This window comes from Sylvia atricapilla, chromosome 3, assembly GCF_009819655.1.
Source record: "Sylvia atricapilla isolate bSylAtr1 chromosome 3, bSylAtr1.pri, whole genome shotgun sequence".
Lineage (NCBI taxonomy): Eukaryota > Metazoa > Chordata > Aves > Passeriformes > Sylviidae > Sylvia > Sylvia atricapilla.
The window spans coordinates 63,199,998-63,213,363 of NC_089142.1; the positions used below are offsets into that span (position 1 = coordinate 63,199,998).

Below are 13,366 nucleotides of genomic sequence, written 5' to 3' on the forward strand. Positions count from 1 at the left end.
TAAATCCATTTAAGCTTCTACTCTAAAAGGAAAAGAGTGCATGCTCAATTCTGGAGTAATTAGGTAATGTTGGTATTATGCTCTGAAGCTGTGAAGTGCTAATTTATGTAAAAGACGAGTAGTAGTATTATTAGTGCTTGAGTATGATATCATCAGGCTGACGCATAAGAACAGCAAAGTGTGAAAAATTACATACATCTGCTGTGAAAAATTGCATACATGTGCTGTGCCTTCCTAAAAACAACTGAAACCAAAAATAATCAATTGAAAAAAAAAGTAGTTTCCAACATTCATAAAGATAATGTCTGATAAGAAAACAGGGTGTGTATTTCCAAATAAGGGTCTACCAAACTTGAGGTTTGAGTAGTCTTCAGAAATATAAACTATTTTGAGTATTTACATTTCTCTGTTTACATTTCATTATTTTTTCAGGGGTTTGACTGACTTACTGTACATATTTCAGAGCAAAACTTAAAACGTACTACAATCGAGTCTGTCGGTTTCCAAATCCTAGGGCCCAGGAAACAGCTACTTACACAAATGGAAACAACCTTTGCTGGTGCCAACCAAAATGAAAGGCTGAAGGAAAGCAGGAAGTAATCCACATAGAAAGTGTGTAACTAATCTTGAGAGGGATAGCAGCAAGGCTCCTCTGCAGCAAGCATTCAGGAAGGGAGAAGCACAGATAGGCATCTTCTACACTGAGAATGGCCTGTCTGAGCGAGATTAACCCTTGCCACAGAAAACAAAGATAACCTATGAGTGTTCCAGAGAACAGACAGTGTAAAGTGCTAGATTGAGGTGAGACCAAATCTGAAATACAAAGCCTCAAAATACAGCTTTGCAGTAAAAAGGTTCTCAACTAAAGAAAGACAGTGAAAATCCACTGATATGACAGGTCAGGCTGGAATGATTCCCAGATTCTTCATACTTGTAAAAAATAAACAACTGGAGAAGGTGTATGTAAAGTAAGCTGCCTAAAATGACAAACAAGATGAGAAGGTTTATTGCTTACAAATTCTCCTGAACCCACAGCATATTTCTAAAAGCCTGGAATAGATGGTGCTGCCATTACCACACAGTACACACATTATAATTATTTCATTTAGGAGAAGAACATAATCAAATCAAAGGAGAAAATGTAACTGAAACTGCAACTGTCTGCTGACAGTGTATGATACGTGACACCAACGCCACAGCTGCTTGTAACCCTTTATCATCAAGAGGAGGACTAAACTACTTCCCTATTTCTTTAAATAAAACTTTAAAGCGGCAAAGTTGCTGGAGAAGCCATAATGACCATAGTGATTATATGGAACAGCTACTTTCCTACATACAACAGCACCATTTTTGCACACATTTGTTTGCTGCACACAGAACTCTTGTATCCCATGAAAGTATTTCTCACATGGTTTAGAGAGAATCTGCTGCATATGATACCATTAGGTCCAGTAAGTATATAAAAAATATATGCTTATCCACATCTAATCTGGTGTTCAGCATTGCAACCGAACATTTCTCATATAACCATTATGTTAATTTTACTAACATTTTCTTCAAGTCAGAAATGTTGACATTGCAAAGACACAATATGGACTTAATCAATGGAATAATATAATTACATTTTTAATTGAGTATTATTAAATTACAGGCCAGACACTCACACAGATCAGTGTCTCAAGTGGACCACTGTGTTATAAAGATGTGATCACCTGAAAATCCAGTCACAAGTACAGACAGTTGCTGGATATAAGTTGTGTCAATTTGAACAGCTGGTGGTCTGAGAAGTTAAGATTTTGTCAGTCTTACTCATACTGAGAAGAATCTTACTTCCTGCATAGCTTCACTCACTTAAAATAGAATGTTTGTATGCAGATACAAGACAGTAGGGTACTGTGTGAAGTGATCTGTCCAAAAAACATGACTTTTGATCATGTGTATAAATGTATCTGTATTGAGCCCTATATTTGTAATCATAGAATTTTTTTTAGCATTCCAGTTCATTCTAATAATAAGTTTCAATTATTCAGTGGACTTCAAATAAATTACTTGCCAACTACCAGTTCAATTAATTACAGAATGTATACAACAAACGCTTTAGGTGTACTCATCCAGGTCTAATAATTTTTAATTAAATAAAGTATCTCATTCTACCTAAAAAAAATTTAAAATATTTCTTGACCCAAACAAGTAGTTATTAATACGTGGCTTGGTGTCCAAATGAGAAAAACATTTGTTCATGCAGCCTAGCCCTGGTGACCGCTTTCCACCACTCTGTGTTCTATTTGATGCTTGTGTTATTCAGTTTACTACAGAAGCTGCCAATGCTTTGTCAAAAGCACCTGAATGTTTCCTTTTATTATTTCTGTTTCCCACTGATACCAAAACATAAAGAGTACTGAAAAGATCTGTGTTGAGGTTCTATGTGACAAAGTACAAATGGAGTGATGCTTGATTTATTATTTGCTTATGTGTATGTTTATTTTAGTATGTTTGCCTCCTCTTGTGCCCCTTCAGGAAATAATATTTGTAATAAGTTTTCCCATTTTTGCAGAGTTACTTTTTCAGAATAGATACCTTGCAGTGAAATTACACTTAAGGAATACTCTCTGTTGTGATCACACAAGTTTGAAAGACTGCACAAAAAGGGCATATAAGGGTAAAAAAATGGAGCTTGCCACGTTTCCCAAGACATTCTCACATGAATAAGATCATGCAGATAAGGGTGCAAAGACACATTCATTATTATCTTAATAAAATACACTGGCACATTACGATCTTAATCCATCTAACAAAACACAAAAAAATGAAGGTGGGAAGAGACTAGCGCAATTTGTATAGCCTGTGTTCTTTAATTTTAACCAGCAATTTTATGTGTACATCTTTGGTTCCTGGCATACCAACAAGAGAGGCAAGCACGTGAAACCTAACGTATCCCCTAATGCTTCAAGGAAGTTCCCTGCCCTGGGCAACTTCTTTCAGAATGATTTGCTGCTAATAAAGCACACCTGTAACCCCAATTCTCAGCACAGTAACCACCTGCAACCAGCACAGAGATGGTTTATCCTGTGAAACCTGACAAAGAAAAAATTAATCCCATACAGACCAATTGAGATAGCACATTCTATGTCTCTTTCTGCATTTTCACAGACTTTTTCACACTAACCAACTCTTAGGAATACAATACAGGAATAATTTGCTTTGACATCACTGCAGTAACTCCTAATAACATAGGCCACCACTGAAAGAAATCCCCAGATGGTCATCTCATCCACACTTGGGCTGCTCACCCATACGTCAGGTGCAGTACCTCTCTGAAGAGTGGCCTTCCCTGGCATAGCAGATTGTTGAAACCAGAGGCTAGATGCTCTGCTCTGGAGAATGCCTGGCTAGCGTCTGGACCAACAGAGGGGAGTTGTGATGGATTTAGGAAGCTTGTGTCTGATGCTGAACTAAGTAAACAGAGTTAATCCTCTGTTTTCTGCCATAGTCTGGACTTTGGGGCTGTTCGAACAGCCAAACTTGCCATGGTAATTCCTTCCCACCCGGATACACAGGATCGCATGACTAGACCCATGGTTAATCTTGCATCCAATCTTTCCCCTCAATCCCTTAAGAATAACAGGTCTCTCAGTAACACAGAAAACAGAGTTTCCTGTTAATCAAAACCCCAACAGCAAAAACCCCTAACTGTTCTTCTCACGAAGTGATTCTAGGGGGTAATAAACAGGCATGTTGAGAGACCAAGACAGATTTCTCTGCTTCCTGGGTGCCCACTTGGAACAAACTTGTCATTTTTACTCAGGGCGGGCAGTGAAACTAGGGACAGCCATCCAACGAAGAGCTGGGGACCTCCTGCACCACAGTTCCCTCCTCCATCCCAACTGCCAGGTGCCTCTGGGAAGGGTGGGATTGAAGGTAGCTTTGAAGAGGTCAGATGTGATAGCAGCCAGAAAATCATGACTTGTCCTCTCAATAGCAGAGTGTCATTTCTACAGAAAGGGCATGTCTTCCAGGATATCATTATAATATAAAATTTCCTATCAGATAACCCTAGCAGCTGTCCTGACCTGGATTTTCCTGATTGCTTTGTGTCAGCGTGGGAGGGAACATACAGAAACTCATCTCCACAATCATCTGGGACAGACAAGTTACAGAGAGTTAGGGATTACATTTTCAAAGTCGAAAAAAAAGGACTTGAAGATCCAAGTACCCCTGAAATTTGGTGCCCTGGATATCTTATTCCAGGGACATACCCCTAATACTCAGCAAGCTTAAACATTTCCAGTAAATATCCGAAAACACACCATCTGGGATTCTCCTTTGTGATTTTCTTTTCTTTCCTTTCATCACACTCAGCAGACATTCCACTCTGGAAGGAGTGAACAGGGTCGCATCTGCAAGCCAGCCTTCCAATCCAAAATGTTAACATTCAACCAAGAATCCATCTTTGTCTTTCTTTTCCATTGTTGTGTTTGAAGTTTCCCAGTGATTTGTCCTAGATGGGCCCTTCAGTCACATTCTGCTTTCAACTCCACTCCGATTCTTCACTTGAGAAGCAACTCTGTGAACCCTGCTGCTTTCATTCCCACTCCTGGCCATCTCTGGCTTTCTCCTGATATGCAGTGCTGTAACGCACACACTGTTACACAGTGCCCTGCTTTCTTGCTGTCTGACTGAGGAACCAACTCATATGCAAAGGATTTTGAAGAATACGAGTGAAAAAATTTCTTTAAATAACCATGGCTTAGATCAGGAGCGGCAAACAAATGAGATTCGGGCTTTCCTGAGAGCTCAGTGGTGATGGGCTTACACTTTCTGTCCTGCATTCCCTTAGTTTCCAGTCATAAGTCTTCCAGCCACTGGAAAGCGACCAACTGTCTTCCCACTTCGCTATGGCCATAAGCAATGACAGACTTGGCTTGTCTGGCACCGCTCTGCTGAGCCTTATCTGGATGCCACTGCAGCTCCTGATGGAGAAAGCACCATCCCACCTAATTCTTTGTACGTGGGCTGTAAATACTTGATGTGTTTTGTATGAGTGAAGTGTCATGGAGGCTGTGACTTCCCTACTATTGCTTCTGGCAGTCTCACACCAATTGTTCATAACTCACTTTGGCAAGCTGGCAGCTTCTAGCACCTGAAAGCTGAAAATAGGAAAGGGCATTTGCAGGGTGGTGATACGATGTGTGCTTGGCTTTAAAAAGGATCACAAACTTAAAGCAGTGGAGAGCAAAAAGGCATACCAATATCACCATGGATATGTGACATTAAACAAACCACTTGTCATGATACACAGCTGACTACTTGCCAAATGGAACAGGATCTTCTTATTATTCACTGTTTTGTCCTGCTAAACCTGCACACCAACGTGAAGAAAAAACTCCAGAAAGATACTGTCACTTTTCTGACCAATCCTGGCTGTATTGGAGATCCTTGTTCAGAGACAATTCCCACATCCATCTACTCACGTGCATTTGAAGGCCAAAAGGTGAAATCATGGTGGGCACCGTACATAACTGCTGCAAGAATGGGAGCTCCAGGATAAGGTAAATTCCTTGAAGTAACTCACACTTTTAAAGCTTCCTGTCCTCCCGGCACTCTGATTTCACCCCTTTTGTCCATCACAGCTGGGATGTCAGCCAGGTATTTTCCTGGTATCCCATGTGTGTCCAACCACTGCCACCTGCCCACATGGCTTTGCCAAAGGATTGCACAGAGACACTCAGCCATCACAGCTCAGTGCATCCAGGAGCCCAGCTCTGCCTCCATCTCAAGGAGTTACAAGGCAGAGATAACTAACCATCCTTTAGGTTTCATAAGCCTAAGCCACTGCAGTCAAATAAGAACCTGGCCCACTCAAAAGGGGACAAGACGCTGCCACATGGAGAGCCTCTCGAGCATCTCATTTGCCTACCTGTGCCTCCCCCGGGAGACCCTCTTGCGCTGTGGTGTATCCTTGCAAAGCACGTGGAGGTACAGAAACCACATCTCAGCCTACATGATGGCCGTTTTGACCTCATATTCACAATTCCCTGTGCCAGGGAGAGTGTCCTGCCCATCACTGTCCTCTCTGTGTGCCCGTAGACGGCTCCAAGAAGAAAAACAAACACGGAAGCAGAAAGCCAGGCAAAGGCACTGAAGGAAAGTGGGCCACCATCCAGCACTTCCCTGTGGCATGCCTTCCCCAGCCCCTCAGCTCTTCCCTGCTACTTCAGCATGGCTGCCCTTCAGAGAGGAGCTGGTGGATCTGGAGCAGAAGGCAGGAGCGCCGGCCTCGGGGGTGGAGGGGCGGCTTGGATACGCGTGGCCCTCGCCGGGGCTGTGCAGCAGGCAGGGCTCTGCCGGGCAAAGGGAGCGACAGGGGACGTGCCCGGCCAGGGCTATAGCCCGTGCAAAGCATGTGCCCACCCGCAGCCCGCATATTCTGTTTCTCTTTGCCATTCCAATGAAAACAATCGTAAATAACTGTAATAAACCCCACCACACCGGCCAAGGGCAAGAGTGGGTGGGCACTCGCCCTGCACAGCCCGGATGGCAGCGGGGAAAAAACCCAGGAGATTAGAGGGACGTGGGAAGTGGGGAGCGTGCCGGTATCCCCACATCCACCTCCCGCACGGCGCCCGTGTTTGTGGAAAAAGGTGGATTTCGGATCTCGCCTCCGGGAGAGGGGCCGGCCCCAAGGACGCCCACGCGGGTTCTGGGGCCTCACGCCGGCGGATGCGGGCACCTGCACCGCGGCGGCGCCGGAGGGACGGACCTCGCCCTGCCCGGGCAGCGCTGCCGGAGCGCTCAGCCCCACGCGTGTCGGCGGCCGCCGCGCTGCAGCGACACGAGCGGACGGGGCGCGAAGGGGCAGCGGCGATGCCCGGGAGCGGGGCCGGACGGGGCCGCGGGCGGCGGGAGAGCGGCGGCGGGGTGCGCGGGGTGCCGCTCCTGGCGCCCCGCCGCGGAGCCCCGCTTTGTTCCCGGGGGAGGCGCTGAGCGCGGGGTGCGCGGGTGCCTTCCCGAGCCGCCTGTCCCCTTCCCGCGTGTCTCCGAACACGCGTGTGCCCCGCTGCCTGCGCGCGCGCGCAGGGTGCTGGGGGTTTTAGGGTTTTTTTTCCCTTTTCTTCCCCCCCTTTTCCCTCCTCCCCCACCCCCCCCCCCGCCCCGCTTGCTCCAGGTTTTACTTCTGGTTGCCTGTAAGGGTTTTGCTCCTCCCTTCTGAAATCCTATATTAGCCGCGGCCAAAGCCGTGTAAGGAACACAGCTCATTGTTGGCAAGTGCCGATGCGCCTCGCGGTGGGGCGAGAACCAGCTCCGGGGCTGCGGCAGCGATCGCGGCGCCGGTCACGTCAGCGCCGGGGAGAGGGAGCCGGAGAAGCCCTCTCTATGCTGGGTGACTCTCGCTGACTGATTCCACCGCCACCTTTGAAGGAGAAGAAGAAAGAAGCCGGGAGGTGAGTGCGGCGGTTCTCGTGGCTGGTGCCGGGTGTCCCTTTTGTGTGCAACAGGAAAAACGTGACTGTATAAACACGCGAGGAAAGGTGTTTCTCAGCTGCCTGGCTTCACGTCCTTATCTGTGCATTACCGTATTTTCACCAAAATAATTGGGACTTAATTCCAAAAGTTGCTGACAGCGGCTAGGTAGGACTTGCCAATTCTTTGCCTGTTCCTCGCAAGTTAGCGAGAGTGCCGTGGGAATCCGCTGCTTTCGCGGGCGAAGCCGGGGGGCTTGGGCGGCTCCGGAGCGTGCAGGGAGGCGGCGGCGGTGGCCGAATGCGACGCTCCCCGCCGATAGGTATGCGCGATTTGGAGTGGGAAGGCGTGCTGCCCGCCGGATTAGCGAAGGGGAACGGGATTTTTCTTCAGCGGGCTCCCCTTTTTATTTTCCCTTTTGTACTCCATGGTGGAGCCACTGTAGATTTTGGGGAGATTTGTTTTTTAATTCTCTCCACCGGGAAGGAGAGAGAACTGCAGGACCAGCGAAGTAATTTCTGCCATGGCCAGGCATATGCAGCTGGTCCGGGAGAGGGCGGCTGGATGTCCGAGGAGGGTGTATTTTCCTAATGTATTCACACGCTAACTTTCCAGGTGAGCCATGGCAGACCACATGATGGCCATGAACCACGGGCGATTCCCCGACGGATCCGGCGGGCTCCACCACCACCCTGCGCATCGGATGGGCATGGGGCAGTTTCCCACCCCCCATCACCACCACCAGCAGCAGCAGCCGCCGCAGCAGCACGCCTTCAGCGCCCTGATGGGCGATCATATACATTACGGAGCTGGGAGTATGAACGCGAGCAGCGGGGTGAGGCACGCCATGGGGCCGGGCAGCGTGAGCGGAGGGCACCCGGCCGGCAGCATGCCGCCCCCCGCCCGCTTCAGCGGCTCCCAGTTCATGGCCCCCCCCGTCGCCAGCCCCGGAGGGCAGCTGAGCGCCAGCATGCAGCTCCAGAAGCTGAACAACCAGTACTTCAGCCACCACCCCTACCCCCACAGCCACTACATGCCGGACTTGCACCCCGGTAGCCACCAGCTGAACGGCGGCAGCCAGCAGCATTTCAGGGACTGCAACCCCAAGCACGGCGGCGGCGGCAGCGGCTTGCCGCCCGCCGTCCCCCACGTCCCCGCGGCAATGCTGCCGCCCAATGTCATAGACACGGACTTCATCGACGAGGAGGTCCTCATGTCCTTAGTCATCGAAATGGGGCTGGATCGCATCAAGGAGCTTCCCGAGCTGTGGTTGGGACAGAACGAGTTTGACTTCATGACAGACTTCGTTTGCAAACAGCAGCCCAGCAGGGTGAGCTGCTGATTCATTTAAAACAAACAAAGGACTTCTATCGGTGCGAATGAAAACATTCCCCTAGACACGGTGTCTCACTTTTCAGGGCTTGAAAAGGTGAGAATCTGGAAAGCAGAGTCAACTATGCGCTTGTATAATTTTTTTTTTTTTTTAATCGCTGCCACTTTTTTTTTTTTTTTTTTTTTTTTGTAGCTTTGTCACTCACCTCCCTTCCTGTAGTAATAATATCTAGCGAACTCTGCCTTTTTAAGTTGGTTGCCCCCCCTCCCGACCTCCCTCTCTTAATTTCCACGCAGTAACGTGCCCATAATTCCCACAGTACCGGACTGTTAGATATTAATCTTGGCAAATTGCTTAATCTTGTGGATTTTGTAAACTATGATTTCCAGTGACTTGAACTGCATTCAAATTCTGAGTGAACAGGGAAAAAAAATTGCATTAGTTGGTTGCATGAACTTTGAAGGGCAGATACTACTGCACAAAAGCTGCCATCTTGCTTAATTTTTAACTATGCATTGCAGTGCAGACTAATTTTGGTTTTTTTCTAAATACGCTAAACTGGAAGCTTAACAGATGTGGGCCAAACCTTTCCAGATCAGGAAAAGTAATACTGTTACTTAAAAAGTCTGCTACCCATTCCCCCTCCCCCATATGTACAGACAATAATATGGTGTGGATGGAATGTTGACTAGTGGCAAACATTTCACAGATTTTTTTTTTTTTTTTAATTTTGTTTCTGTCTTCAGCGTTTTGACACTGTGCTAATATAGTTTATTCAGTACATGAAAAGATACTACTGTGTTGAAAGCTTTTCAGGAAATTTTGACAGTATTTTTGTACAAAACATTTTTTTGAGAAAATATTGTTAATTTATTCTATTTTAATTTGCCAATGTCAATAAAAAGTTAAGAAATGCTTTAGTTTTTCTAGAAGTCATTTACCAGTATTTTTCTTCAAAATTCTTCCCCACTGTCCCTGGTAAGTAGAACATAACATCTATCTGTACAACCGTGTTGGTGTGCAAAAAGACATTCCAAGGTAGAAAGTACACTACACCTATATATATGTCATGGTGAACTCTGTAGGTGAGCGGGATTTGAACATACTTACAGCATAAAGCCTCATGCATTACATTGTAATATGCCTGTCAGTGTGGTTTTCTGAGAAATAAAGTTGCCAAGGGTGCAACTTTTTTTGTGACTTGCCAACATACTTGCTTTAAATGTAGTTGTCCAGAGTTATGATGCATAAAGTATTTATTATATTTATCTATTAAACTTGTAATTTTATAAATCTGCTTTCATTTATATAGTAGACTTTGTTCTTTTGTATATTCATTATCTCACCTGGAAGAGCTGTGTAAAAAAGTGGGAAGGGAGGGGTGGTGGGTGTCACCCTCTGCCTCTCTCTCACCTCCCAGGGTGACACAGGAGATTGCTGCATCAGTCCAGATCTGCGTGATGCTGGAACCAGTTTCATTGCATTTCCAGTGACTTAGGAGAAGGGGAATATATCACTGAAGTATTCCACAGTGGGACATCTCTGACGCCTCTCTCCCAGAAACTGCTGCCAACTGAAGCCACTGACACAAATCCATACAGGTCTACTTCAAATATTTTGGAGAAAAATGCCCATTATTTAAAGGCAGCTGTTGCTGCCTTCTGCCCTGACTTGGCCTTTGGCAAAGCTCCTGCACAAGTTATTAGTTTGGTGAGGGTTGTGGGATCAGGACCCTAATAATACATGTAATCCTGTTTAGCCATGCCTCCCAAGTTTGACAGAGGGGCAGTACCACTGAGCTTTCTTTTTGCTTGCTTCTTAATCCATGTCTCCTGAATTAGGAAGAAAAACAGCATGGTGGATGTAGTTAAATTTTAAACCTGGTCACGTAAACAGGAGGATATCACCACACAATGGGAGTGTAAATAGCAGTGTTTTGAATCAAGCTGGGAAATTAAACTGATTACTATTTCTAAGATTGCCCCAGCTGGTGAGAAAAGTGATACTTGTCCTTCTTTGCCTTACAGACATGAAGCAACTAACACAGTTATGAATGTAAAAAAAAAAAAAAAAAAAAAAAAAAGTATTAGCAAAGGTACAAAGAAGAAAGTGTATGCTTCTGGGAAAAACTGAGATGACAAAATGCACTCTGCAGGCAGTGACAGTCCATTCCTAGAAAACTCAATACCAAGAATTTAAAAAAAGCAGCCTTCTCTTTTCAGCCAGTGATTGCTAACGTTTTGTGACAGTAAATTTTACATCAAATGACAGTAAATCACAACTTACCAACTCACCAATAACGTAAAAGAGCGTTTAGAAGAATACAGCTGTAGTTTTAAGAGCCATTGCCCAATTTGCTACTATATAAATCCTTTTTCCATTTTAAGGCTGTTTGATCTGCGCACGTTTCATTGCCCTCTTCTGCGGGAATTAGGGAGGGTGATTTTTCTGATTCTAATCAACTTCTTGTAAAACAGACTATCAAATTATGTGCATACCAAATTGCATAGATGTTTAAAGCCTCGATGATCTTCTAAAACCAAAGGGAATACTCTCACTTTAATGATAGGCACTTTTGCTTCATAAAGTTGGTTAAACAACAGATTCTTCACAGTTGAGACATCACTACTTAAGTCTGTCAACATTAAATCCTTCCATGCAAGCTTTTCCAAGAGTAGGCAGTTCCATGGGCACACTGGCAGAGTCTATTTGCGTACAACTTCATGTAAAACTAAGAGCTGCTGCCTCTGAGGAACAGCAGCTACTGAAAGCACTGGCTTCGGGCAAGGCATCGCCAAGGGGTTTTATGAGTTCTTAAAAGTAGACCCTGGGGAAATTTGCCAAACAATCATATTGTCTGCCTTGTCCCTTAATTCCTAATGAAGAGCCAGATCCCAGTGGATAGCGCAAGTGTGTATTTTTTTTATTCATTATATCATCTACTGAGCAATATTGGGGGCCTGACCCTCATCTTGCCGACATGAACCCCTTGGCAATGGGCCCACTGGCTCCCATGGCTGAGGCAGTAACAGGCTTTCAAGTAAGATTCTCTCTGTCCTCCACACTGCTTCGAAATAGACTGAAGTGATTTATTATTGGAACCCAGCGATTAGCGAAGGCTGCACAGTGACCCAGTTCTCCAGCTCCTCACGAAGGACACTGCCGTCTCGCGTCCCACTAAGTTGCTGTCAGTACAGGAAACTTGACCTCTGTACTTTGGCTGTTTTTCAAGAACTTCCAACATGGTACATGAGATCTGCTCCTCTTTAAGCCACGGCCATAAATAGACGCGCCGCTTTACTTGGAAGGGAGATCAGCCCTAAGCCGGCCCGCCACGCAACGCGCGCTCGGTGGGAAATCAGGCACCGACTAACGCCGTCCTCGTCCTTGTTCCCCGGGAGCCAGGAATTCCCGGGTGGGCGCTGGGCTGGAGGCCGCCGGAGGGGCACCTCTCCGCCCGCCGAGGGGCTGGGGCCGTGCCCGCCGAGGGGCTGGGGCCGTGCCCGCCGAGGGGCCGGGGCCGTGCCCGCCGAGGGGCTCGGGCTGTGCCCGCCGAGGGGCTCGGGCTGTGCCGAGGGGCTGTGCCCGCCGAGGCTGGGGCTGTGCCCGCCGGGCCCGCGGCAGCCCCGGCCCGGCCCCTCAGCCACCTGCGCGGGGCGGCCGCGGCGCCAGCGCGCCCCCCGGCGGCGGCCGCGCGCTCTGCCGGCGGCCCGCTGAGGGGGCTGTGCGGGGCCGGGAGCCTCCGTGCTCGCCGCGCCAGGGGCTGTGCGGGCCGGGGGACCGCAGCCAGGCGTGCCGGGCCACAACAGGGGCACGGCTCTCAGCCAGGGCAGCCGGCCCAGTGCTCGTCACTGCCTTGCCCCAGGGACCCCCGGGAGAGCCGTGGAGGGAGAGCCGTGCCCGCCGACGGCGACCCTCCCCAGCGCCCGGCCCGAGGAGGGTGCGGGCCCTCCCGACATTTCTCGGCACGGGTTTAGAAAAGAAGCACACAAACCTGGTGAAAACACGCCTGTTGGTCTCAGGTTTTATTACTATTAAAAAAAAAAAAAAAAAAAAAAAAAAAGTAAAAAGAAAAGTTATATAAACAAGGATTATCCCCTGCTTATCTCGTCTTGCTAGGGGGATTGGAAAATTCCAACATCTGGATTTGCGGAGTTCCTTTCATTTGTTTCATTTTTTAGTCACTCCTCTTTTTTTTTTTTTTTTTTCCCCCCAGGGAGATGTTTTCCACACTCGGTTGGATATAAAGCCCTGTGGATTGCTGGTGTTCAGCCAAAGACTTGTGTTTGTGGAGCCCCAAAGAAGTAGTTCATCAGGGCATAGGTGACTTCTGCATCATCTGGTTATAGGAGTCAGCCTATTCCTACCTTGTTCCTGCCCTCTTCCTCCTGTGCTCTGTCTCCCACTTCCTCCTGACTGTGTGGCACCAGGGCTTAACGTGTGAGCTGGTACCCAAGGGGGCAATATACCCTTGTATCAGAAACCCCAGCAAATCATGGGTCACAAGCATTGAGCAGAGGGAAATTAAATCATAAAAGTCAGTTCTTTTCCCTGACCCTACAGCTGTCCTTT

General features: G+C 47.2%; 1 protein-coding gene across 1 annotated transcript; it reads left to right on the plus strand.

The window, feature by feature from the left end:
* The first annotated feature begins 7,226 nt into the window (after positions 1-7,226).
* On the plus strand, positions 7,227-10,097 carry CITED2 (Cbp/p300 interacting transactivator with Glu/Asp rich carboxy-terminal domain 2). The gene is made up of 2 exons (XM_066315575.1): positions 7,227-7,442; positions 8,077-10,097. Exon 2 carries the CDS (start codon positions 8,084-8,086, stop codon positions 8,801-8,803), a length of 720 nt encoding a protein of 239 aa, XP_066171672.1. The 5' UTR covers positions 7,227-7,442; positions 8,077-8,083; the 3' UTR covers positions 8,804-10,097.
* The last annotated feature ends 3,269 nt before the right edge of the window (positions 10,098-13,366 follow it).